The sequence below is a fragment of the Clarias gariepinus genome, chromosome 17 (genome assembly GCF_024256425.1).
Source record: "Clarias gariepinus isolate MV-2021 ecotype Netherlands chromosome 17, CGAR_prim_01v2, whole genome shotgun sequence".
Classification (NCBI taxonomy): Eukaryota; Metazoa; Chordata; class Actinopteri; order Siluriformes; family Clariidae; genus Clarias; species Clarias gariepinus.
Window position 1 is genome coordinate 19,614,998 of NC_071116.1, and position 27,581 is coordinate 19,642,578.

Here is a 27,581-nt window from a genome sequence, read left to right on the forward strand (position 1 = left end):
AGCTGTACACATACTTTTAGCAACATAGTGTACTTCCTTGTTCATAAGATCTCTTGTCTGATTGCAGTCATGAGAGGGCTGAACTGGTTACTACTGTAAAATCCACCACTTTCACATTTTAAATTCATGCCATGCAACTGGATCATGACCTTAAATCTCAGACCCCACCTTCAACTACAGGATTTTAGTCACGTAAGGACACATTCTGCAGCATCATTAAATAAGACATTAAATACAGTGAATGATTGTTGCTGCAGAATGTGTGATGTGTAAACAACATTTTCTTAGATTCAGAGAGGTACACTTAAATGTAGGTAGAAGTATATGTACATCATGGAGAGTTCTGATTTTGTATAGGGGATGTTTTAGTCAAACCGGGACTTTTGGTTGGGCAGAATAACAGGCCACAGTTAAGAGAGTAAAAACTACCGTTATTTCTCTAAATAATCTCCTGCTAAAGTATACTAATGAACTTACAGTACCCAGTGTTCCACTAGTGCTTGGAATACTATAATGGTAGAAAGTTTAGTCAGTATGCCGGAACCATGATTGAACTTCCTGGTTCACGTTTAAAATGCTGGACTCTCGGGAGCTCCTTTAATGTCCCAAACATGTGAAAAATGCTTGGAGCTGGTTGACAGGACTGTACAGGTAATGTGGCAAAATTGTAAAATTTATCCAACTATGTTAAATTTATCTATCTGTCTGTCTGTCTGTCTGTCGGCCAGTTTATTGTAACTCAGAATACGGAAACCATGTTAAACACATGCTAACCATAGATGTGTAAATAAAAGCATGCCTTGAGTTCTGCTTTTGAAACATATATTTAACAGATTTGAAACTATAAAACAAAGTGCATTTTTAGTCATTATAAACATATAAACAGTTTAACATTAAAATATATTATTCGTAAAAAACCTTAAATGTAACAACTATTCACAAACCTATCACAGTATAAAAAGAGACTGTTGTTTTGCCTACTTACAGTTAATGTGTTTAACATATAAGGTAAGAACCAGTAAACAGAATATTAAAGTAGACTGAGTTTGTCGTAGAATAATAAACATAACAGAATTTTGTAACAAAGACAATCCTTAAAGGAAACAACAGACTCTAACAGTAGCGAATACTCTATGCTCTCTAAACAGGGCGAGGAAGATATTGAGTTTCAGTATGAAGAGATGGCACAGGCACAGTAGAGCCTATAGTGGAGTATGTTTGTCCATTGAAGACAAAGAAAGGGTAGCTTATTGGTGTTGGATTGTTATGCAGTGCTACTTGATTCGAGGTGCTGGAGAAAGACAGTGGTGGAAGAGGTGGAGGGATTACTGAGGGTGCGTCTGGGGGGAAACTGGGATAGTGAAATTGCGTTATCATTGGAACGCAGAACTCGTTCGCTTGCTCTTTTAGGAGCTCCGGATGCTGAGGGGCACTGATCGTTGGCTGAACGGTACATCTCTCAACTGGTCTAGGTTTCACAATCAGTGGTTGTGACGGTTGTTGTTGTCTGACTGCATGGCTATTTGGAAGATCTGTCAAAGACGTTGTCCTCGGTTTTGTTTGCGAAGCAGGTATCCTCTTAGACAAAAGCAGAGCCCTTACTTCGGAGTGCGGTGTCGATTGGATCGGGTCTGCTGGCCTCCAGTCCCAAGAATGATTTCTGGGAATTCTCCAATTCAGTGCATTACTTCTTTGGGTGAAATCGGGGTAAAGAGGTGAGCTTTCATGTTGGGCTGCCAGATTGGGCGGAATAAGTGGGGCAACACCATCATTAAAGTTACTTCTTACGCATGGATGCGTCGCTCTAAAAAACAACAACACAGAGATTCATTATTACAAGGGAAAAATACCTGTTCAGCAGGACTAGTAGGGATTTCAACTTTGCTTTCAGTCACTTATTTGCTGGTAAAATAGGCTACCCCGAGGCACTAGTAGGCTGACATAGTAGGTATGTCAAAATGCCACGTTGTTAAGAAGTAAGTATACACCAGAATAACTTGTGAGAGGGTAAAATGTAAGACACTGCTAAATTTCAATGGAGGGAGAAAAACAGATACTTGTTCTTGTTTTTAATTATTTTTAATAGCATTAAGCATTAAAAGTGTGAGGCTGAAGGTCAATTTGTACTAGAGTAAAGAAATGCATAAATTTTGAGCTGGAAAAAAAAAAAACAGCTTGGAGTCTAAACTTTACAACCTTATCTGTGAAACGCTGTGATTTGAGCATTTGTGGCTATGAAAAATGATGTGGTTACACACAGCAGCTGTAGAGTGAATTAAGAGTGAGCTTTACAGAAACATCAGTTCAAAGCCAACCAGATGCTGCAAAACAACGTGGAAATAATTTCACATCACCTCATTCCTGCAACATATTTAAAAAAAATTTTGTTCGTACCTTCTTCTGGGTGGTTGATGTGTCTCTTTTGTTCCATCCTCCATGTGAATGTTCTAGACGATGCGAAAGGTTGTGTTATTACTGCAAATGGCATATAAACTATTATAGAAATAAAACCCAGACATTTCTCAAAACTTACCAGTGCGGTTTGAGTCCTCTCAGTGGAGAACCCTGCAGATGGGATTCTGACAGCATTCACTTGGTGTGGTGGTGTGAATTGTACAACGTCCGCTGGTTGTGAGGATGCATCAGCTTTGTTAGCAAGGGCTACACAAGCTTCGGTCACTCCATAAACAATCTGCGAATTTAACCTGTTGTATTTTGTCAGCACTTCGTTTGGCATACCATGCTCCGACTCGCTCCATACAAGGACCTTTGATGCATCATAAAGAAGATGTTCCATCCCAAACCATGAAATTTTTGTAATTTCTTTATAGGATTTCAAGAAGAGGATTTTTTCCTGAAGATATCTGCATATAATAGACAGATGCTCAGCTTTTCCTACATCAAATGTGCCTGGCAAACGATCCGCCGGCGTCTCAATAAAAGTTGACACTATATTGTGTGTCTTCTTCAAAATTTCCAAGCTGTCCCCTAAATTGATCATGATGGCTGTTGGTACAGATAAAAAGAAGCTCTTAACATCAGAAGGGTTTCTAAATGCAGCTTCTATTTCGAGTCTCTCCCGCTTGGTTTTCAGGTACATGTAGTAAGATGTGTCTGGAGCGTCTTGCAGCTGCTGATGCAGAGTGGACACTGCGCAGTAGTATTCCCGCAATCTTCTGTAATCCTCGCTGGTAAGGCACTGCTGGAACGCTGAAAACAGTGATGATTGTTGCTGAAAGCCAACAGTCCCCTTGTAGAGTTCACCATACAGAGAAGGATCATACCAGAGCAGACTCCTAAATGTTGGTTTTCTTCTCAGAAAGTTCATTTTGTTGTCAACAAATTGGCTGGCCTCGACTATCATCTGTAGTTCCAAGAAAGAATTGATCGCCTCAAACTTCAGCTCCAGTGGGGCAGGGGGATGCTCTAGATATTTTTCCAAGATTAAATTTCTTGTAATGCAGGACTGGTGGAAAGAAACGTTCTGATCTTTTTCAAAGTTGGAGATAAAATGCTGAAGCATTCTTTTGCATTTTGATTGCAAGGGGCCAAGTTCGGTCAAGGAAACTGCATGATCAGCCAGTTTTAGAGTGTTGGAGATGTCAGTGACACTGTATTTATTCTGGATGTATGTCGTATGGACTTTTTCATATGCGTATTGTTCATTTGGTTGTTTTATTTGACATGGCTGTTCTCTTGAACCATTTCCTTGCTGTCCGCTTGACTGGCTTAGATTTCCTAAAACTTGGGGACAAATGAATTGATTTTCCTGCAATTTATTTCCATGATTTTGTAACCAGTGGTTCATGCTGGGTACACCAGATGCAGTATGGTATGGTTGAGTGTCCTTGTTTAGCAGATGTGAATTTGGCTCATTTCTGACTGTTTCAGTAAAAGTACTGTCAGGACTGACTCTTTCCATATTACTCATTCTCCTCTTCTTTGATATTGAGCTGTTAGGTTGGCCGTCCTCATTACTCCGCTTGTGTTTGGTAGGGGCTCCTTGAAAATGTATAACTTCATGCTGTCTATGTGTGATATCAGATAAACCCTGTCTGCTGTAGTGTCTTGTGTCATGTAATTGCTGTTTGTGAGCTGTACTATCCAAAGTTATCCAAGCCATTGGAGCATGATGCTCCGTTACCGTATTATTGACAGTGTCCTGTTTTTTAACCGTGAATTCGAATTTGGTTAAGTAATCTCTCAGTTTAGAAATTATTTGTGTATCTGAAGTAGGTGGAAGGCTATTTTTGTCTTGTCCTTGCCATACTGGATGCAGATTGTCCTTTATCACAGTAATGTCTTCTTGTGCATCTTTAATGATTCTGCTTTGGAAATCCGATGTTGTCTCTACAACGGAGTTCACTATCCCACTGCTTTTAGTATCCTGTAAGGGAGAATGGTGCTGAGAACCTGACGCTAATCTCCGAAGATGATTTGTGGTTTCTTTGAAGATTCCCGCGACGTTGTCTTTGGCACCGTTCGGCGTGTTTAAACATTCTGCTTCTGACATCTCTTTTCTTGGAACTAACTCCTTTTCATTTGCATCCGTGCTCTTTGGATTGTTGTCTTGAAGATTGGCATTTTTATCACTCTCCTCTGATTTGTTAGTGCTTAAAACCCCTTTGGTTAAACCACTACCAGAATTGTCCACAACACTGTCACAAAGAATCCCATCCTTGGTTTGAGTGTCAATCTCATTATTCATTACTCTAGGTGAATCTGGAGTCATGGCTCTCTGGGCTTTGGCAGTACAGCCGCTGATCATATTACCTGATGTTATATCACTAGGGATACTTGAGACAGTGGGAACAGGGCTACTTGTGTCCTCATAAGCTCCAGTGTTGTAATCAGGTGAAATCTCTTTAGTGTCACAACTGTCCTCCTGAGATAGCTTTTTCTGTAACAATGCCTCTTCCTTCTGCTCTGCTTCTGCACACTCACCATTACTTGACTCATTAATGCCACAACATGTGATCAGTGAGGATTTTTCTTGATGACTGGTCTTGTTATTGTTTGTTCCGCAATTTGTTTCTATTTCCTCAATTATTACTGGCTCTTCAGGATCTACAGTGATGCTTTCTTGTGATGTGTTGAGATTGTTTTGACTTGAAAACTCTGAAGCATCATGGTAGACAATTTCTGCTGATTGTTCAGCAGGATTAATGCACTGTCCTTTAGTTTGACGGGTCTCATCACCATGTCCAGTCTTAATTTCACTGTCTACGCAGGCACCCTCTTCAGGTGAAATATTACTGGCATTATCATTCTGATTGGACTCCTTGTTCAGAAGCTGACCATGACTTTGAGAACCAGCCCAAGACTGCAACGCAGAAACTGAATTAAGGTGTAAATCTGAATCTTCGTCAGCATCATTAGCTGTCTCTGTAAATGAACAACCACTTGCTGATTCAGAACTCCTCTTGTTAAATGAAGCTTGACCACAAGAACTAATTTTTAAGGCTAGTTTTGTCTTTTGCTGGTTACTCTTCGCTTTCAATAAGTGAATCTTCCTAACGTGCCTCATCTTACTCAGAACATGAAATGGCAATTGACCTGAAGGTCTGTTTCTCAATAATCTAGAGATTTTTCTGCGCAGGACTTTTGAACATTTCTGTCTAACCCGTTTAAAGTTTGCCGTTAGCCTATTTTCATTGTATCTCTGTGCCATGAGTTTAATCAATTCAGCATTATTGTTTCCTGTAACTTCCTCTCCATTACTGCACGAGATTAGTCCTTCTGGTTTATATTTCAAATCTCCATTGGGATGAGCTGGATAGCTATGGTTTAACCTATTTTCATGAACAACAGCTGCTAGGTTGTGACCAAGGCATCTCAATTTTGAGAATCGTTCAGAAAGCGTAAGTTTTTCTGGGGGTTTTTGGTTGGATTTTACCTTAAGTATAAGCTGGAGGTCTTCGTCCTTCGACATTGTTTCATTAATATGACTATCTGGTAAATTGGTAATGGGGGTTTTGTCTAGAGCTTTTGGTCTGAGATAAGATTTGTTGGAGAAAAAGTTTGCTTCATTTGAATTGGACAATAGTTGATCTAACTGTAATCGTTCATATAATGCATTGTAAATAGTGTTGTGTTGTTGTGCTTCTCCCCTTTCAACCTCTATGGACATCTCAGAATTCGCATCTGATTTAGAATGAGTCAATGCTTCCCTGTCTTGTTTTTCATTACTATTTTGACTGTTATGACCTTGCTCCGTTGCAGTAGCATAAGAGCAGTCACTGCATTCTGGTAACTCAGTAGCTGAGACATCAACACAGTTGGCCACTTCTATGTCTATGATGTGTTGCTCAAATTCAGGACAGTCTTCTACGGTGTTACTTAGTGTAGATTTACATGCAAATGACTCTTTTGGACTTATGGGAATCTTACTTTCATGAACATCTTGGTTATTTATCTCAACTTCTACTGAAGGACTTGAAGATTGCTCAGAATCACGGGTACTTTCCAAAGGTTTGGATTCTGATTGCATCGTACCCTGTACAGTTTCTGAAATCATTTCTTTTTCTTTTACAGATTTAACTACACCTTCATCTTGAGGCCCAATTTGAGAATCTGAAGAAGGATCTTGCTTGTGTTCCTGCACACTATTTTCTTTTGGTCTACAAATATCCTGGCTCAACTGATCACTGTCTGAACTCAGAACATCTACTTCATTTTTCTGATCGTCCACCAAACCTGTGGTGGATGTCAAATTAGAAACAGGGGCACGTACTGAATGTCTCATATGGGGTTGATTCACTTCACATTGGTTCCCTTTTGTCATTAAAGGGGAATGCTGCAGTGTGGAAGGGCAGACAGCATTGTGTTGTGGCTCTGTTTGAGACGAACTAAATGCAATTTCTGTCTCAGTGTCTTTTTGAAAAAGCAGTCCCTGTTTATACCTTTGGTGATGCATCTCATAGAAATGTATACGGTCAATCAATAATTGTTTTTGCTCTGTGGTAAAATTTTCTTTGGACCATATTTTTGCATGCCTTTCCTCCTTTGTCATCTTGAAGTATGCACCATATTTTTGGAATTTCATTTTAAATAGCTTAATTGAAGGCATATTTTCAGCCTTTGGTTGTACAGTGAGATTGGATTTGCCTGGATCATCTAGTGCAGGTTTAGGGATCCTGCCTCCTTTGTGTTCATCCAGTTCCAGTGACTCACAAGATAAAGTGAAGTCATTTTCCTCTTTTTGGTTTTGTGAATTTGCCTCGTGTCCCTGTTCCTCACACTCTGGAACATTTGATCTTTCTTCCTCTGAGCTTTTCCTTTGTATATTTGTTTCTTGCCTGGATAACCTTGGGTCCTTAACCAGACGGGATGAATAAACTATGGTGGAGATTTTTTCTGATGTCATTTGAGGCATTACCTCCACAGTGTCTGTATTACCTCCATAGATTCTTGTGCTGTTCAGGCTGTGTATATTTGAAAACAATGCAGATTTGTCCAAATAGTGTTGCCATGCAATGCCACTGTCATAATATGGTAGTGAAGGATTGAAATATTCTGTTGTATTATAATAAGGCACATAATGCTGATGAGGGATAAAAGGAGCAGGTGTTTGCAGATCACTGTACTGAAACAGAGTAGCGTCTACTTCATTAACCTCCGCTCTTGGAGTTTGTGACTGGTACTCCACACCTGGGGAGCCTTGTGTTGTTGCAAAACGTTTGAATGTCACTGTGGCATTCTCTCCTTTTCCTGTTCTCTTAGCCACAGTGCAGCCTTTCAAATGCTCTAGAGGGCCTGCCAGGGTAGATTGGAAAAAATCAGAGCTTTATTAAAATCCAGATGTGTGTCATCACAGATGGTTCTGAACAAAACAAATGAAAGAATTGTTGTTTAATAAATAAGTAAATTCTTATTGTGTAAGTTTATCAGACATCTTATTTGTTATTGAGTGCATTATCATACCATTAATAAGGTCAGCAGAAGGTTTAGTAGGTGATAGAGGTGGACTTGTGGTGGTTGCTGCTGTAGCATTAATGGCTGGCACAAATGAAACCACTGCATATGGCAAACATTGCCTTGGCCGTGTGTTGAGTTCCTGGTTTTCGTTGTAGTCGAATAGAAACACCTGAAAGAATCAAATAGCAACAACTTTTTATAATATAATATTTTAATACCACATTCCCAAATCTAATTGTTGTATACTACTTAGTGTTTAGTACTTTTCTGTATTAGTAGTGGCAAAAATAGTGTCAGGTATAACTATATTAATGCGTTCCGTATAATGACTTATAATCATTTTATAGCAACAGTAGTTAACAGTAGCTAATTCAGGGGAACTTTCATGATAAATTATGGAAACTACTGTTTATAGCTTCTATAAAAAAAACTACTGTTTATACGTAGCTTCTATAAGCAACTATTGTTTATAGCTTCTATACGAAACTACTGTTTATAGCTCCTATGAGAAACTACTGCTTATAGCTTCTATAAGCAACTATTGTTCATAGCTTCTATACGAAACTACTGTTTATAGCTTTTATTAGAAACTACTGTTTATAGCTTCTATAAGCAACTACTGGTTATAGCTTTTATGCGAAACTACTTTTTATAGCTTCTATAAGCAACTACCTTTTATAGCTTCTATATGAAACTACTGTTTATACCTTCTACTAGAAACTACTGTTTATAGCTTCTATACAAAACTACTGCTTATAGCTGTGTAAGTAATAACAAGAGCTAACCTGTTTCTTGGACGTTCCACGCTATTAAATGTAACTAAAACCTTATGAAAAATATAATTTCTCATTGTTTAATTAACAAAAGTGTTGGCATGTCCAATGGGTGTGGTATGTTCAATAAATATGGCATCATATCACCACATTATATTATTTGTCTATATCATCATACCTGTCGTGTTTTATTCCTTACTTATTTTTTGTTCCATTAGTAAACATACCGATGAACCCAAAACCTGCTGGGAAACACTGTCCCGATAAGAAACAGCGTCTTTTGCCATGTGACAGTCAAAGCCAACCATAGGGTCTACGGTTCTGTTCCACTCCAAACTTGGTGTGACTTTTTTCACCTTTCCAAAAAGCACCTTATATATAAAAGAAAAAAAAAAATCATCATATCATATTAACATAAGAAAAATTATTAAATGTTATAATGATTCAGAAAAAAAAGACAGACTGATCCCCAGCTTCTGGATTTGCTGGGACTTAAACCAACCTTGAAAACAATCAGATATTTCCCATTAAATGTGCTTGTAGCAGCTGCATGCTTCAGAGCCACATCGACATGCTTGAACAAATAAACCCCATGTGAAGGTTTTCCCAAAAAACACTGGTCCTGGCTGTCAGTCCTTAATCCAAACTGGTAAATTTGGCTTGTTGCTTCATAAGATGCTACCAAGAAGCAATAACGTTCTTCCATTTCTCTTCCATGTCTACCTTTTGTACGCATCTCTGATCTGAAAGCAAAAAATAAATAAATCAATAAAATCATACGGAAAAAAACATGACCATTATCATTAACTTGTTAATAAATGTATTATGATTGTATTAACTTTTTTTGTTTGTTTGTTTACCTTTTTTCAGAGAATTCCCTAAGAAAGTCATCATTGTGTACTAATTTGACATCTTTCCACAGCCAGGTGTTAGCATGCTCCTTCCTGATGTCTAATCTGGATTCTCTCAGTTTAGACTGAATGAGAGTGAAATCACGACTGTCTTCTGGACAAGGCTCCAGGAGGACTGTTCAATGGGGTACAAAAACGTAAACACTTAAAACTCACAGGATGACTGAGACACACACCCATTATATATATGGTCTATATATATATATATATATATATATATATATATATATATATAGATAGATATGTCAGCAGATGTATATAATATTAATAATATTATCATATTATTATTATAAAGCTACACAACCTTTTTCCTCTAAAAGACTACCATTAATGTATATGTAATGTATATTTGGTCAGGTGATAAAACCTTGTCCAGAAACCCGCTTCTTTCTGGGTATGATGAAGTTCCTCAATGCCACGGTTACTACTGGCTTAGACGGTTTAGGTGTTGAAATCTTAACGGATCCTTTCCTTTCTTGTACTTCCATGATTGCCTACTGCAGAATACGACTCTGCAAAAAAAAAATATATATATTATTATTTAAAATATGCAATGCTTGTATATATATATATATATATATATATATATATTTTTTTTTTCATCCTATATGTCACTGCCCCCTGTTGCACCATGTGAAAGTGCTATTGTACTGCTGAACACTATATGTTCTTCTTAGTCAGAAAAAAAAGCCTCCTTCTGATGTGTGAAGAACTACCTGTTTGTGTTGTAGAAGTGTTACTTGCTGGCTTTGTTACAGCAGCACAGTTTGAATAGTTGTCTGCAATAAAATAGGGTACATCATTTACACACGCACACACACACACACACACACATAACCACACACTGCCCGTCTCTACATTTTCAGTACAAATGTAAATAGGCAAATAATCACAGAACACTTCAACCCATCAAGATAAAAACATTCCTTCTGTCTTTTCTCGGTTCACCATTCACTCATTTCACCATTAAGAATTATTTCCAATCAAATCGTTTGTTTCCTCTAATTTCCAAAGACAACAGCTTTCTGACTATGCTCCCATATTGTTCTGAGGTTTATGATTACATCATTATATACATACAATTACTTAAAAAAAAAACCTCACCAAGCTTCATGCCAGCAAAGGTCTTTGCTACACAGATGTCCTAGTTCCAGCATGTATTCAATGTTGCACTTCTCTTCAAAACTGACCTTTGACTACTCTGTAGATAAGCACTCTATCATCCGTTTGTTCGGGTTAAATCATGTGACTTCATGACTATAAACATATAATAGTTTTTTTTTTAATAAATAATATTTCTTTCAAACAAACTACACCGATAAATAATCTTAAATGACTTGCTGCTGAAATATTTATGAATCTCTGAAAACTCAGGCACACAGTATAAACAGAGGAAACGGTTGGTAAGGGCATGGTTAAGGCAACGTGTTGTTACTACGCTGCGATGAGATGAGATAAGACATGGAAATAACAGATATGGATCTCTGTGCAAGATATTCTGTGGAAACACTGTTGAACCTGAGCATGAATGCAAACGATTGACAGTTTTTCTGTTTTTTTTTAACTATAAGAATTACATATTATAACACGCATTCAGAGATGTTACAGTGACAGGTGGAAGGATTAGCAAGATAAATGTTGAGCGAAGTACTGAAGATAGACACCATTTCGTTTTAGATTTGGTGAGGAATATATATAAATCCATATATATATATATATATATAAAATTTTGAAAAAGCTTTTCAGGTCAAATCTGTTTATTATTATCGAAATATACCTCAACTGAACACATCATTTAAAAAATAATTTATTTTTGTAAACATTTTTTATTACAGGTTTTTTGTGTACTTACCATTTTGGAAAGCTTGCTTAAGCATCTAAGTAAGCGGCGTGATGTGCCTTTGTAGGGAACTGTGCAGTTTGTCACTTTAGTTTGAGGAACATCAAGTGAGACACACCAAAAAGGAAATCGCTTGACCTCAAACTGTGAAGAGCTAAGGCACAGGAAATTACCCAGCACTGCTAGCATTAAAACATAGGTTGGGCTTCTTTAGTGCAACGGCAGAATGTACTTAAACAGAATTAGCAACATGATGGGCCCCTGAGTCAAAACAGCACTTGCTCTTTTTTTAGAGACCTTTCAAAAGACATTACTAAATGATTCTAAATGATCATTAGGTTAAAAACATTTCATAATGATCGGGGACTCGTGTATCAGCGGACCGAAGTGGACGTCCTTCATTTGTCATTTTACCTTTTTTTCTCCTTGACCTTCAGATATAATTTGTTAAAATGCAAATGAAAAGCAAATTTATTCTTTTAATCAAACAGCCGTGTTATTCGTATAGGTCGTAAAGCAGGTCATACAGGTCGGTGTATTAACGAATACAATGGAAACACAGTATTATTACATCTCAAATAGCATGATTTGTTAGCTGTAGGCACTATAATGTGTCAAGGCTGTGTGTCATGTGAATATGTGAACAGTAGCAGTAGAACAGGAAGTGGGGTCTGGTGAAACAGTTGCTTTAACTGACCTCAGGGAGGAGAGAGGCTATCCTTGCACAATCTAAGACAGTGGTTTTGTCATGACCACTTCCTCTTTCTATTTAATTAGAGCCTCGGCCTTTAGTTTTAATGCTTAAAGTCTTTACGAAATAAAAGCTTGAAATCAACAAAAAAAGTTTAGGATTTCTAGCTAGATCAGTGGTAATGATTTTGGATGTATTAGAATGGGCTACTGCTTTTACTTTCCATGTCTGCTTTTCTTGGTCTAAATATTTTTGCAAAGCCATTTTGAATTTCCATTTGCTTTCGTGGTGGTTATTTATGACTTTCACAGAAAAAGAGGACTGACATGGGCTAGGTGCAAGGTGACGACATGTAGTTATAGTGAGTGAAAAGAAACGTTATATTTCACAGCTATATACCACAGCTTTGGCTCCGAAGGTAACCTGTACAATACCATAGTATTTTGTTCACTATGGTACATGATACAGTTTATATAATTATGTATGGTATATATGTTTCTACCATGTATCATACCAGGAGACTGTCAAAAATATTTTACTTATTCATGTACCTGTTATGATACCTTCCAAAGGTTTCTAGGTACCACAGTGGATATTCAAGTTCAGCTGGTGTCCAATATGGTACTGCCTGTGGTATAACATACCAGTAGTCCTGTATGTACTAACATATGTTATGGTACAGTATGTACAAACATATAACAGTATATTAGATACTTGCTGACCTTTTGTAGCCACTGTGGTACTCAGTAAGTACCATGGGATTCACCAAAGTATTGTGTGCTACTCTTTGGAAAGCACAATAACAGGTAAAATGGTATCATACTAATACATATAAAGATTATGGTACATAAACATGTATAACCTATTTTTGACAGTATTCAGGTACATATTCCATAGAACCATAATATGGTACATGGTAGAACCTACTATGTAGTTTCTACCATGTATCATAATACTTTGGTAAATCCCATGGTACTTATTGGCTACCACAGTGGCTACAAAAGTTTAACAAGTATATATTAGAATATGTTTGTACGGTACATTCCATGGTACCTACGCCATGGTAAAAATCCGTATTGGAAGAGTTAGGTCTTCTTTTAGAATAAGTCTCTTTATTATTTATAGAAAAATAAGTCAATTGTAAATCAATTACCTATAACAGCATGTCCCAGTTGTGCAGGTGTGCAAATAAAATAAAAAGCTTAATTTGTGTATCATTTCCTCACACAATCATGGACCATGATTTGATCATGTTGCTGAATTGCTATGTGCCGACATAAACCTTTCTGAAACTTTACATTGTAACCAGATACTAGCTGTCACAATGATCCCATGCTTCAGTCTGAATCTTTTTTGTTTCACGTTTTAAGAGTAACTAGTAGATTTTCTAGTGCTACAATTTTAACTTCCTGAGATGAGTGATAAAGGGAAGAATTTCGAATTTCAGTTCATGAAAACCTGAGCTCTCAGAACTATATATAGAAGAAAATTACAAAAAGTCACTATGCGAATGTTTTCCCTAGGGTGCCACTCATATTTAATCATGTGCTATAAATGGGTTTAAGCATAAGCACAAAGCCTGAAGAACTCACAACAGTGATTTGAGTGATTTTTGTGTCTAACTTATTCTCACTCACTCATTCACATCCCAGGGGACTCTGGGCACCAGCTGGGATACACCCTGGATGGGGTGGCAATCAATCGCAGGGCACAAGCAAGCACACACACACACACACACACACACACACACAATGGAGAATTCGAAAATGTCAATTAGCCTAATGCCTTTGGACTACGGAAGGAACCCACCAGTTACAGGGATAACATGCAAACTCCACACACAGACCCAAAGGTTGGAATCAACCCTGAAGTGCTAACCACTACAGCACCATGTTTTCTTATTTATTACTCGTTAACATATACTGATCAGCAATAACATTATCCCACTCACCGATAAAGAGGATGATTATTTCTTTACAATAGTACCTCTCAATAGGAGAGATAAATTACACAACATGTGAATAGTCAATTCTTAATGTCGATGTGTAGGACGCAAGAGTAATTGCAAGCTTAAGCGAAGTGATTTTAACTAAGGCCAAACCTTGATGCTAGATGACGGGGTCAGAGAATCTTTAAAGCAGGTCCAGTTTGGTGTTCCTGCCATTTAGTGGTCAGTATCTACCAAAAGATTTAAAGAAAGACAACCAGAGAACTGCCTTTAGGGTCACAGGTGCCCAAGGCTTACGGATGGAGAACACAGTGCAATGCAGATCAGAGTGCCGATGCAGATCCATGCCCATTGCTGACAGTGCCTACAATGAGCATGAGCATGTGAGCATCAGAACTTGATCATGGGATAGCCTAAGAAAGTGAGCTGATGAATCACATATTCTTTAATATCTTGTGGACAGTCAGGAGAGACTGCATGGATAGGTGCATGATGGGAAGAAGGCAAGCCAGTGGAGATAGTGTAATGCTCTATGAAACAGTAAGTCTTGACATTTATGTGAATTTCACTTTGACACAGACCACCTACCTAAACATTGTTGCAGACCAAGTAAACCACTTTATGACAATGGTACTCCTAATGGCAGTGGCCTCTTTCAGCAGGATACTTCACCATGCCACACTGCCACAAAATTGCTCAGAAACAGATTCAGGAATATCACAAGGAATTCAAGTTGTGAACTTCGCCTCTAAATCCACCAGATCGCAATCTGATTGCACATCAGTGGGTCGTGCTGGACAAACAAGTCCAACATTTTTTTTACCTGGTACTCAAAAGATTGCTCCTTAGGTCTCGGATCCAGTTACCTCAGCACCCGCTCAGGTCTTGTGCAGTCCATGCCTTGATGGATCGGAGCTGTTTTGGTGGCACAAAAGGAAGCTACACTTTATTAGACAGGTAAGTTAAATGTTCTGGTTATTCGATGTGTGTGGATGAAAACACAATATGCCACATAATGTTCATATTTATTTTCAATTCTTTGCTTTTTATTAAAAGAAACAAAGATAGATACAACCAACATAACCACATTCTCCTTAGTTTTAAAAGCATAGGCTTACATATCTTTCCACTTAACAATCTGCAATATATAGCGACCTCTTTTCTTATACTCTGTGACACAAGTTAATAAAAAAGACAAAAACATTTTAAACATGAGCATATAAAGATTTCATTTTTTTAATTAGATTAGATTGTCTACGGATCTTTTGGATTTTATCCACACAAAGGTTGCGTAACTGTAAAGAGGCATTTCTTTCTCAGCATTTACTTTGGTGCAGGTATCCTTGACAAAGCTTTTAGACACAAGAACGATTCTGGGCTGATGATTACTGCACTCTGCTGCTGGTGCAAATTTAACTCAAATGTCATGCGGTCTTGCCGTTTTCTCGGTCAGTCACGATGTTGAGGTTTCGACTGACCGTTTGTGCAATTTACAGTTACACAAACCCACTTCAACTCATGGAGGATATCATGTTTTGTTATTGACCAATGGCTAGCTTCACGTTTGCTCTACTTTATCAATGTTTCACTCAACATGCATGCAGCTGTGGTCCATATGAGCACCTTTATATATTATTATATAGCACCATTTTTTTAGAGTTTGACAGGACCCAACTGTCGGCATGCATGAACTTTAATTCCAGAAAAAGAAAAAAAACAAAAAAACAAAACAAAAAATATAAATCAAAAAAAGAAACCCTTTATGTAACCTTCAGATACATATCCTACATGTTGCAACCTTTTACAAACATTACAAGGCAATTAATGAATATTCATACAGTACCATACATATTAAACCGGAACTAATACAGTACACACGATAAAGAAAGTGCTACAATACAGAACAATTGCTTTCTTGTTTCGAGTCTTATAATACTCTAGAGTACTACAGGAGGACACACTAATGATGTACGTTACGTTGTCAAAAAAGATACACCGAAACATTTTTATTTCACCTTTTCTTTTTTTTCTTTTTTTTTTTAACCTTTATCGCACACTAGTTCTAAGTTCCAACTGCAGAGGTGTTGTTATCAAGACAAAGGAAAAAGGAAACAAATCCATAAAGCTTCCACACCTTTACAGCACATTACCTACATCTAATTACCTTTATTAACACAAAAAAGAGGCCTGTGACCTTTGGCTGGACTGCTAGTTTGAAACGGAATTCTTTATTCATACTACAGGAATGCTCAGTTACTTACAAAATTTTTACGTTTTGCTTGCTAGGCCTGAAATGTTCCTGAAAAGAACCGTAAGAACATCATGTTGGTGATGAAAGAAAATCACGATATTGTACCAACAAATCATAAACCTAAACTAAATCATTACAATTAAATTGTAATGATTTTAAGGCTTATGGGTTAAAAGTGTTACTTGGATGCGTAACAGTCCAATTCAGTGAATTCAAGTTTCATGAGTAACTAAAATAGCTGCGATGAACAAACAGCCTCACGGATTACCAGATTGCTGAAATTTCTAGCAAAAAAAAAAAAAAAAACGTGTTAACTAATAAACACAAGGTCTGTATACCAATACCACCCTGAATAAAATGGTACCATACGACACGCTATAGATCTGTGATCATTTTTCATACAACATCTTTTCAGATATTTCTTTGAGGTCAAGGGAACAAACGTGGAAACAGTTTTAAAGTGCATGTAGATATTGTTTAAATCTGTTCCACGTTTGTTTTATCTGTACTTTCTATTGTTTAGAGGTAACATCCTTTATGGCCTTTACTCCTTTATCACTTTTTTTAAGGGTACAGCCTTTAAAATTAGAAATAAGACTTATATTCTGAAATGATTAACAAACCCTAATAAAGAACTTATGCTGTGTCAATGCCCAGAATGAGTGAGCCCTGAAATATTTTTTTTCAAAAATGAATAGGAAACAAGAATGAATTCATAAGAGAGGTAACAAAACACAGTTTTTTATGTTAATGGAAAAAAGCAAGGTGAATTGTTAGGGCAGGATTCTTTCTGGCCTACTAATAGATTAAATTCCTACTGACAATTTAGACGGAGGCTAGGTGTAATCCATGCCCAGAAAATACAAACCCACAAGTGCACTGCCAGCGGAAATGCTGCACTTGAGGCATCTCTCATCATACAATATGTATGGGTGGACTGAAAGGAGGTATTCCAGTGAACTGCCAATTATACATTTGTTTGCACGTTATTATAAAGATCTCAATAAACTTCTGCTTTTTCATGTGCTGTATTTTCTTTAAGTACTTATAGTGAAATGAAGCTTCGTTTGTGTGTGTGTTTTTTACGTGTATGATTGTCGCTATTTTGAAATGATCGACCCCTCCTTGTCGTCACATAAATGAGAAACAGATCCTCCTTATAAGATTGAATAGTAAAAGCAGCAACAATAGCAGCAGCTAAAAGTGCTGATTGAATAAAGTGCTTGTGGGACGTGCTGCCTGTGTCTCGTGTCAGCCGTGTGAGCTGTGCCCACACATTATAGAGTTTTCCTTGTGTTCATCATGAGAAATATATATAACTCATCTAATAACACTAAGGGTCCAAAAAGAATAAAAGAAAAAAAAATTAAACAAACAAACAAAAAAATACTATCAAATTTATTTAAAGCACGACGAACCAATAGGAGTTGAAGAAAGGATTGCTTTTTTTGTCAGCTGGACAATATTTGCATACGTGAACATGTTCGAGTGTGTTTCTCACCACACACGCGATTAATAAGTAAGAGGGAATTTATCCGTTTCAGGAAGTTAACGTCTATGTTTAGTTGTGCTATAAGGACAAATGAGATGTCCTCATAGAAAAGGCATTTGAAAGACAGTCAGTTCAGAAGTTAATGAGTGACTTGATAAGAAACACTGCTTTCATTGCACTATGGTCCTAAAAACATCACTATTCTATTAAATCTCTAACATTTTTAACCTTTTTAAATTTTTTTTTTTTTTTTACTGTTTCAGATTTACTGTGTCCTTCTATGTTTCCACAGCAATTGCACAACACCGGCAATGCATACAATTAAAAAGAAAATAAATTGTAAGACGAACATTTAGTGTTATTGAGTGCTTTAAACATTTGTGCTGTCCTCAAAAGGGAACTGGCAACGGCCAAGACAGCGCTACTAAATGTCTTCCGTTGGTTAACACCTTTAAAAAGGACCTAAGAGGTGTTAAACTGTGAAAACAGTTACAATATGAAGTCCCCTTTTAAAAATGCATGTTGTAAAGCCCTTAATATTATCCTGTATTTTTTTATATTTAATAAAGTAATTATTATTTAAGCTTTGATGTGATTATTCACTGGTCATCTGCTATTAAAACCAGTATGACTATTGTAAATAATAAACAGGTCTTCAGTGCTGCTAAATTCCTCTTCACTTTTTCACAACACTTGCGTCCTTTACTTCTCTATAAACAACAACAATAATAATAATAATAATAATAATAACAATAATACAGGCTTGATGACATTTCTCTCTCTGCCTTAATTCAAGTCAATTTAACTGAACCTAATGTGCAGGTACGTCTGAATCCAGCTTCTAACTGGGCTAAAACACCCATGTTTTTGGAATTTGTAAAAACTGGGTCTGTGTTTGGAGAACACAAATTCTGCCAAGCAATTACCCTAATAGCCAACTGGAAGCCTGGAATTAGGTGCATTACTGCTGATACCACATACCACAAATCTACCAAATCTGTTGATTCTCTTAATTTCAGCTAGTGACTATTGCTCTCATCACTCTCAGATGAAACAGAGAGGAGGAGGAAATGCGCTCACATTCATTGTGAACAATGGTATTCTTTTTTTTTTTAATAATAGTCCTTATCGGAAACCTATTTACACAGTTTAAACATATTGTGCTCATTATTTTGGGTATAAGATCAATTACATTTTATCTATATTTACCTAGGTTTATATTTATTTAAGATCTCAATATCATAATCCTAAATATTTTTTTTTATCTTTATAGCCGTATGAGAAAGTGTATTATATTCCAAGGTATAACCCTCCTTTAGCTAGAATGGACCCATTGTGTGAATGAGTCTCAATTTGGTAAATTATACATGTAACTTTTCATTTAACGTGTTAATATTTGGAGTAATGGGTGAGATTTGTATGTTTGCTATACATGCCACTGAAAAATCAAACAAAGGCAAGCAGTCAGGATCATTACAGGTTTATAATGATCCTGTTTGACTGACAATTTATGTATTTTGAACTGTTCTCCTGACTAGTTTGGGAAAGGGTGATGTGTATTAGACTATTCAGAAGGTATAAATTGCAGGCATGGTTTAGTATCTTAAAAGAATTATTTTTTTTAAATAATATGGAGTAGCATACTATTTCTAATGGTGTGTTATACATGTCTTAGCCATATTTGGACCAAATTGATGCATTCTGCTAGTATAAGATGCGCTTTCATTAAGATTTTTCATTAAAAATTTGTTTTTTTTTTCCTATTCAGAGACAAGCCTAAATTTCGGTGTGAGTGCATGGTTTTTACGCGTCAGCCAATTTGCACAACCTGCTCACTCTGTTTAGTGCACTAATGCTGCATGTATAACACGGGCATTTTTAAATGCTACTGGGTTCAAGAAATCGCGCGAGGGAGTACGCCTGGGGGGGGGCGCACACACACACACACGCGCACACACACACAGAGACGAGCGCGCGCGCGTTTCAGCCTGACTGCAGATTACACACTTCCATCTCGTGATCAATTAACGTGAGCACAACCAATATATATATATCATGGGCTATCGCTGATAGACAACCTGATGTCACGCGACCTCCAACCGTCCATAAAATAAATTCAAATGAAAAACAGAACAGTACTGCTGGATGTAAAAGTGCTATTGTGAGTGATTGGAGTTAAACAGTACAGTACGGTACTTGAACAGGCTATAGAGGTACACTGTTTGAGACATGTATGAGGATATTGTATAAACCGGATCACTGTGACATACTGCAACAACAGAACACAGATGGCGGACCGCCGTCAATCCTCGCGCTCTTCGCTGTCCGCCTGCGCCTCTGTCCTCTTCTCCTTGCGGCAGGTGAACAGGCGTCTCATTTCCTCTTCGTACCTGATGAAGTTCTCGCCGAAGCGGGCCCAGGCTTTCAGCGGCACCGTGATGGTGTTGCGGTACGGCTGGCGAACCTCACTGATTTTGAGGAACACGCCGTACCTGTTGGAGCCCACGTCGAAGTAGAAGCGCTTGTTGTCGACGCGGAACGACGCCGCCTCAGGCAGCTCGGCACACGCCGCTTCCCGATCGCGCTCCCCCCTCCCGCCTCGTCCGTTGGCCTCGCGTTCGTCGCCGTAGTCCTCGATGAGCTGCGAGAGCGCGTCGCGGAATTCGATCAAGCCCTGCGCGGGCAGCACAATGGTCTGCTCCACGGCCTGGCCGTAGTACCCGACTGCGCCCTGCCCCCTGCTAACGGTCTGTCGGATGCGCAAAAAGCGGCCGCGCTGGTTCTCTTTCAGATCCAGATAGTACTTCCGGTTGTCGCCCTCGATCGACTCGCTCTTCAGCACCCGGTGCGCGGGCTCTTCGGACGCCGCGGAGCCGCTGGGTGATGCGGGCGCTGCATGATGGTCCGGCTGCCGCCTCCGTTGCGCGTCGCTCGGCTCCTCAGGCCGCGGCGCGTGGCCTCCTCGCAGGCCTACGTGCGCGTAGTAATCGATAAAATCCCCCAGGCAGTACCTCAGGTCCGGAGCCATGGCCATAGACAGCGTAAGCTTGCTCTTCCGCACGCTGTCATGCCTCCCCCTGCCGATCCACACCTCTGCGATTTTCAGGAAGCGGCCCCGCGCGCTCTGCTTCACGTCCAAGTAGAAGCGCTTCTTCTGGATGTCGACGCGTTTGGACGCGAGCTCCTGTATGTCGGGAGCTTGCAGCGCGGGCAGAGTCGCCGTGCCGTACTGCTGCGCGTAGCCCCCTCTCGGAAACGAGTCGCCCGTAATCCTGCCTTTCCCTCGATCCATCTCTCTCGTGTTACCGTCGGCCATGCTCGCTCAGATTTCCCGACAGCGCTCCGGTTTCCTCTCCATCTCCGAGATCCTGGAGCTCAAGCTCGGTTATTTTAGCTTAGTCGGCTTTGTGCGCTGGACAAGTTTGAAGTGAAACCTCGATTGACCTGCAAAATGGCAGCTGCCGGGCTGGCTGGTCATCAGCTGATCAGCGGCTCCGTGTCCTGAATTAAAGGTCAAATCAAATCGCAGTGGGCACAGTCGAATTATCAGCTACTGCTGTGTGTGTGTGTTTTTTTCTCCTTAGCGCACATCTGACACTTATCTTTCCCTGGTAAAAAAAAAAAAAAAAAGCCCAGCCAGCTTGATGAAACGGCAGAGGGAGAGAAATCATCCAATCCTGGATTTCTTTAGAGGGCGCTGCATCAGTACGGGATGGGAATGAACTCAATGACCCTCCCTCCTCCCCTCTACTACAACACACTCCACCGTTTCAAGGCACGCAGTGTGTGGAGTAGAGAGAGCTGTGGCGTAATTCTCATTTTCACTGAAGGGACAAGACACACTGCTGAAGGCACAAGACCTATCGGATCACTGCAAATTTATTGCACTAATAACTTAAACCGACAATGCATTAAATACTAAATATGCTCATTATAATTGTCGGGTTGAAATGGTGTCAGTTTACAGTCAATGACAGCTGATGCCAATCGTGCATGATCACTCCTCAAAGTGAAAAGCAATCCTATCACATATCCCTTTCATTCAGTGAACACGTGTTTACTATCTCTCAGTCATGTCAGCTTGTGTAAAAAGTGAACGGAAAAAATGTGTATGTGTGTGTGTGTGTGTGTGTGTGTGTGTGCGCGCGCGTGGGTGGGGGTGTACTAATACTGTATTGTGCATAGAAGAAGAAAAAAATGTTACTGGGTCAAAAAGAAAAAGAAAGGTACAGTTTTATGCTTACCAGTGCTGGACTTTTTCCATCATGGAAAGTGACGTTGCTTCGGCAGATATCCTAATCACGGCATTACAGCTTTCTATTGTACAGCATTACAGCTTTCTATTGTACACAAGATAGAAGTTAACTTAGCTGACATTATTATGAATTAAATTATAAGTTATAAAACTCATAAAATACTGTATGTAAAAAAAAGAAAGAAAACAACCAATACAGAACTAGCAACACGCCTTTGCTAGTTGTTAGCTAATTTATCCGTTCCATCAAATTAGTCAATTTTACTGCATTTAACGATCTTTAGCTAGCAAGTTGTTACAACACAAGATTAAAAATAAAGCCCAATATATATGTTTTTAATTATAATAAGCAACCATTTTAACTATTTCCTACCACTGGTCTCATCTCTGGTCCTGTTTCTATTAACTTTTCCTTTTTGTTTAAACTGCTGATGAGTAACGGATGAGAGTCGACTCATCGTAAAAAGAATTGACTCGATTCCCTAATTCAACGTATGGAGAACAATGAATCGACTCATGAGTCGAATCTTAATGAGCAAGGTCAAAAAATGTATGGCTGTCTTTGAGTTGCTAAAAATTATTCCGTGACCATAATTTTGGGAACGAGATAGTATGTTGTGGGTACAATTTATTAAGCGTGAAAACAAGATAATAAGTTGTGGCCACTACCTAATAACGTTTGGAGATGAGATAGTTTAATGCATGGCCACAACTTACCAACCTCATAGCATTTAGCCACTTAAATAAACTTTGTTTATAATTGTTAAAATAAATGGACAATTAACTTTATTTATTTCTTGACACACAGCATAACTCTACACAACAGTCATCCCATCACATTTGGGACATGAATGATCTCAATTCCACATACTATCTCGTTCCCATCTCTTGGTAATTTTTTCCCCCCTCCCAACATCACCAGAGAGCTCCGCAGCTATTTGGTTTTGAAATTGTCCTGAAGAAAACGTTAGTTAAAGTATTTAAAAACCAATGCTTTAAAAACATGAAATATAAAAACTAAAACCATTTACATTACATATTTAGGGATTTCATTATCGTTTCCACTATGTCTACACAAATCATCACACCGTAACCATGTCCATTTAGGCTGAAAGTAATGCATTTATTTATTTCGCTCAAACCGTACAGTATATAAAACCATTGTTAGAGCTTTAGGATTTTTACTTATCTGGTGCCTTTAGTAAATTTTCTATATATGATAATGCCACTCCTGCTTTGTTCTTCATTTGGGACAAATGCCTCATTCTGTCAGGTGTAAGATATCCTTCTAAACTCTGCCCATATAAGGATTTCTACAATCGTTGAAATCGTTTCTTGAAATACTAGATTAGTGTTTTAATAGCCGTGCTATTTGTCACAACAAAATTTATGACTTGTGGTTAGAAGCTAAATGCTGATGAGGCTGTAACATGCTGTCTTTTATCACACTAAGACAGAGCGTTGTCCTCGGATGCCCCTGACTTCTACTGAATTTAATTTGATGCTAATTAAGCCTGTGCATGCGTCATTTTCTGGGTAAGAGCATCTGGTAAATATAATGTACTGTAAGGCAGATCTAACAGTGCTGTAAATCTGTAATATACACCCTTTAACGTGATGGGCTTGGAACGGATTGGATAAATGTTTCAGTTTCTTGTGAGTGATTTGAACAGAGCACAGCAAGTTCGATCTAATGACCTATGATGATGGCATGTTTTTTACCTAATACATACTATGCATTTTCCCCCTAACTAACTAACTAACTACAGTAACTAACAGCTCACTGTCAGTATTAACCGGCTTACCAAAACTAACATAGCTCTTCCTTTTTCTAAGCTAATTGAGCTAATGCTGGCAAGTTACACTAGCTACAGATTTCAGATAAAGCTAGCTAATGTTAGCACATTAACGATGGATCAAATTTAATAGTTTATTAGCATTATCAGGTTAAATAATAACCATTTAGCTCTCTGACTGTATTAGTTTAACAAACCTTTATCTGAATGTAAAGCTAATTTGTTAGCAGGTGTTGATTAATTTTTCTACAGCAACAGCTGTGACAGTTCGACATGACAAATGGCACATCACAAGGCAAATCACAGGTTTATATTATGCACTCAGTCTAATATATTATTGATTTTTATAGTAGATGTTAATTAACAGTTTTCGTGTGAGCTTGATACGCCATTTGATATAAATCTAATAGTATATGATTTTACAAATATGATTGAAAAGTCAGAGAGAGCATTTAAAGGTATTTTCAACATTATATCACATTATATCACATTTTTTGACTTACCTAGATTTTCATGTATGTAAAATGTTTTTTGGTGTAATGATCCGATTTGAATATAATGAAACGAAAGAAATATATCACAGGCTTTTAAAAGCTATATGTTTGTTTCTAAATGTGAATGATCGGGGCACTGCATGCAACCAGAAGTATTACAGAAGATTTATTCATGCAAATATATGCAAAGTATGCCATCTTTCTACAGCATCTTCCTAACTCTGTGCCAGACATGTTTCTTCTTTAAATATAATAATAATAATAATAATAATAATGTGACTAAGTATGAAAAAAGAAGTATGGTCAAGCTCATATTAGGTTAGGTTTGATATATACCCTGTCATTTTCTGACAAATCCTGCCTTCTGCATTATGATTGGTTACAAGAATTGAGTCTCATTTATGATTGGTTGCATTCTCACTGAATAGGAAATGCAAGGCTATCCTACAGCATGAAGGCGGGCCCTAAACTTTAGCAATTTTTTTGCATAGTTTATGTACTGCTGTGTCAAGAATATAGTAAACTTATAAAACCCTCAGTGTCAGTCTGAAACATGTTTACATAAGTCTTCATCTTAAATACCACTTAATCCTGTTCAGGGTCATGGGTGGCCTAAAGTGGGCATTACAGGGCACAAACACACTTTACAGGCAATTTGGGAATACCAATTAGCCAATATTTTGGACTGTGGGAAGAAACTAGTGTACTCTGAGAAAACCTGACAAGAACATGCAAACTCAATGCACACACAGACCTAAGGCAGGAATTGAACCCACGAGTTGCGGAGCTACAGTGCTAACCGCTATATCATATTTTTGCACTACGCCATATGCCACACAGAACTCAGGCGGGAAAAAAATCCTTCACCCTTTGAGGTGCGAGGCAACAGCGCTAACTATTGCGCCATGTTGTTTTTCGAAATAAAATTTTAACTAATGATGAAGATTATCTTGCCAGTCAAGCCATTGTAGAACGATTTTGAGATACATGTACTGTACATCTGTTTCCCCCCCCCTTTTTTTTTTTTGAGAAGGCGACATTAATCTGCGGAGCTGCAGGACCCTGGGAGCTTATCGTCGCCGCCGCTCCAGGACTGTAGAGGTCGCTGTATTTTATCAACATTAAACAAACTCGAGGAAAAAAATAATAATAACGCTGAGGATGGCGCGAGAGTTTAGGGCTGATATGAATCGATGCTTTTGGAATAAAATGAATAAACACGTTAATCAAAGAGACGGTTTAAGGAACGTTTAGAAAACTCGTCGAGTTATCTGTACGTAAATGTAAGTGTTATGACGTATTGTAGAGCGCGGTTGTTAAGGTCGCCGCGCTTATGTCGTTTATCTGCAAGTTCGTCGATACCGTAGGAGCGCGTGCACTGGAAGCCGCGTGAAAGTGACAGGAGCTGGATTTAAAGATGCGTTATTGTTTCGCCGTCACGTCAGTGTTAAATATCAGTATATAATCCAGAATCTCATCTGGAGATTCTCGCTTCTCTAACACTGTGATAGGATTGTGTTATCAGTGCTAGGAGGCTACACTACACACAGCCCCAGCTATGGATCACACTACACCTGGTGACAGGTCACTTCCGGGATGGATGACCAAAGAACATCACCATGATGATGATAATGATGTACAGTCTCGGGTAAGAGTCGGTTAAAACTTTACTCACCTGCTGTTGGAATCCTTGACGGCTTCTTCGTCGTGTAGTGTTTGTTTACAGTCTTTCTGTAAGCAAAAATAAGTCCATGATTAGCCAGACCTTCAGCGTTGACTGCAGTCCAGGTTGAAACGACTTGGCATGTGTAGTTGTCTTTGTGCTGTTAGTTTTCAGTAAGGTGGTGCGTTTCTATTGGACGAGAGATTCCCTCATTTGCATACATTTTGTTCCTCAGGTGCATCTCTATGGTCATATTCAAATAAATCCGAAGCACTGTTTATAATTTTGAGTTTGCTTCAATTACTGGTTCAAGCCAAGTCTTGTTTGAATCATTTTACGCTTCTCTACCTTTAATCGTCACCACATTTAAGATATATAGAGAATATTTATGTTTTTTTGTTTGTTTTTTAAATCCACCATCTTTGTGCAGCATGTGAACAAACAAGTGATTTGCTTGTGTGCCATCCTCATTTGTTTTGGTGTATTTTTCTGTATTAAATGCCCATGTGTCCACCCGCAAATACATACTGCCACGCTTCTCTATCTTAAAAGCTTTCAACTTCCAACGTTGTGACATTTCAGCGAATCATACACTTCAATCATCATTATTTAAAAACATGATCATTTTTATAATATTTATTTATTTATTATTACCTAATGCCTGTTTTTTCTATAGTTTCTGCCTAATTATCGAGTCTTGTCTTGTTTTTATTCAAGCGCTACATCATTTTTAGTGTTCATGACCAAAGAGAGACTCTGTGGAATTTGTGTAGTTTATTTGCATAGGTTTTGGTCTGGAAAACCAATATGACCCCAACGTCTGCCGGTAGGGAAAACTGTTGGCAAGCTTCCATCTTCAAAGTTTAGCATCTATCTCTCTTATTTGACTATTGCTGACAAATTTCCCTGTGGTGGTACAGAAAACTGCCCCTGTGGCTACTATGTTGGAAAGGTTGTACTGTATGTACTGAATCAATTTTCTACCGATATGTTACCTTTATCTTCAGTAGATTACAAAGTATGCTTACCTTAATAGACTATACCACTTTGGTGTATAACTGGTAAGCAGTCAGATGACATCCAGCGTAAAGATTTGGGAAAATAAATAGTTTTTAAAAATGTCAAACATACAAGCGACTTAGATGCATGCTAACCTTAAGCTATGTACAGTATGTACATTCGGATTTACTGGACATTACTGCACTCAGGAATAAAACAGTTTTTAGGTTTATCTGTTTAAAACAGTTGTAAACAGATAAACCTTGAATTAAAACATAACTTAGTGGATTTTGGTGTGTTTAAAAACAAACAAAATTACGGATGAACAAATAAACGCGATATGTCGACAATCGCGTGACTTCCGTTTTTTTTTTTCTCCTGCTGACACAGGTGCAGGGACAGTTCAAGGATAAGATGAAGGTTAAGGGCACAAGGGCACTGCTTTTTCAAATACATCAAGATTCTTCTATGGGAATTAGAATGAATGAATAAATGAATTATACTGTTTTGCTAGCAGTCACATGATGCTGATGCAATAGCAGTAAATCAGA

General features: G+C 38.2%; 3 protein-coding genes across 8 annotated transcripts in view; 1 reads left to right on the top strand and 2 right to left on the bottom strand.

Moving 5' to 3' along the window:
• Nucleotides 1–818: 818 nt before the first annotated feature.
• Nucleotides 819–26,094, bottom strand: LOC128545552 (uncharacterized). Of its 5 annotated transcripts, XM_053515947.1 has the most exons (11): nt 11,454–11,507; nt 10,706–10,858; nt 10,318–10,380; nt 9,969–10,113; nt 9,551–9,716; nt 9,193–9,433; nt 8,918–9,061; nt 7,924–8,086; nt 2,534–7,755; nt 2,395–2,447; nt 819–1,804 (listed from the first exon to the last, which is right to left on the bottom strand). In XM_053515947.1, exons 4-11 carry the CDS (start codon nt 10,087–10,089, stop codon nt 1,141–1,143), a joined length of 6,774 nt encoding a protein of 2,257 aa, XP_053371922.1. In that variant the 5' UTR covers nt 10,090–10,113; nt 10,318–10,380; nt 10,706–10,858; nt 11,454–11,507; the 3' UTR covers nt 819–1,140. The 5 variants fall into 5 exon arrangements, with proteins under 5 accessions (XP_053371922.1, XP_053371924.1, XP_053371925.1 ...); XM_053515949.1 differs by lacking the exons at nt 10,318–10,380; nt 10,706–10,858; nt 11,454–11,507 and adding exons at nt 22,068–22,163; nt 26,044–26,094; XM_053515950.1 differs by lacking the exons at nt 10,318–10,380; nt 10,706–10,858; nt 11,454–11,507 and adding exons at nt 22,068–22,163; nt 22,452–22,505.
• Nucleotides 19,820–21,484, bottom strand: purg (purine-rich element binding protein G). Its single transcript, XM_053515956.1, has one exon. It carries the CDS (start codon nt 21,137–21,139, stop codon nt 20,126–20,128), a length of 1,014 nt encoding a protein of 337 aa, XP_053371931.1. The 5' UTR covers nt 21,140–21,484; the 3' UTR covers nt 19,820–20,125.
• wrn (WRN RecQ like helicase) overlaps nt 25,517–27,581 on the top strand; it is a 38,619-nt gene continuing 36,554 nt past the window's right edge. For both annotated transcript variants that reach the window (XM_053515951.1, XM_053515952.1), the window contains exon 1: nt 25,517–26,016. In XM_053515951.1, the coding sequence (XP_053371926.1) occupies nt 25,927–26,016 (90 nt within the window). In that variant the 5' untranslated portion in view covers nt 25,517–25,926. The remainder of the gene's footprint in view (nt 26,017–27,581) is intronic.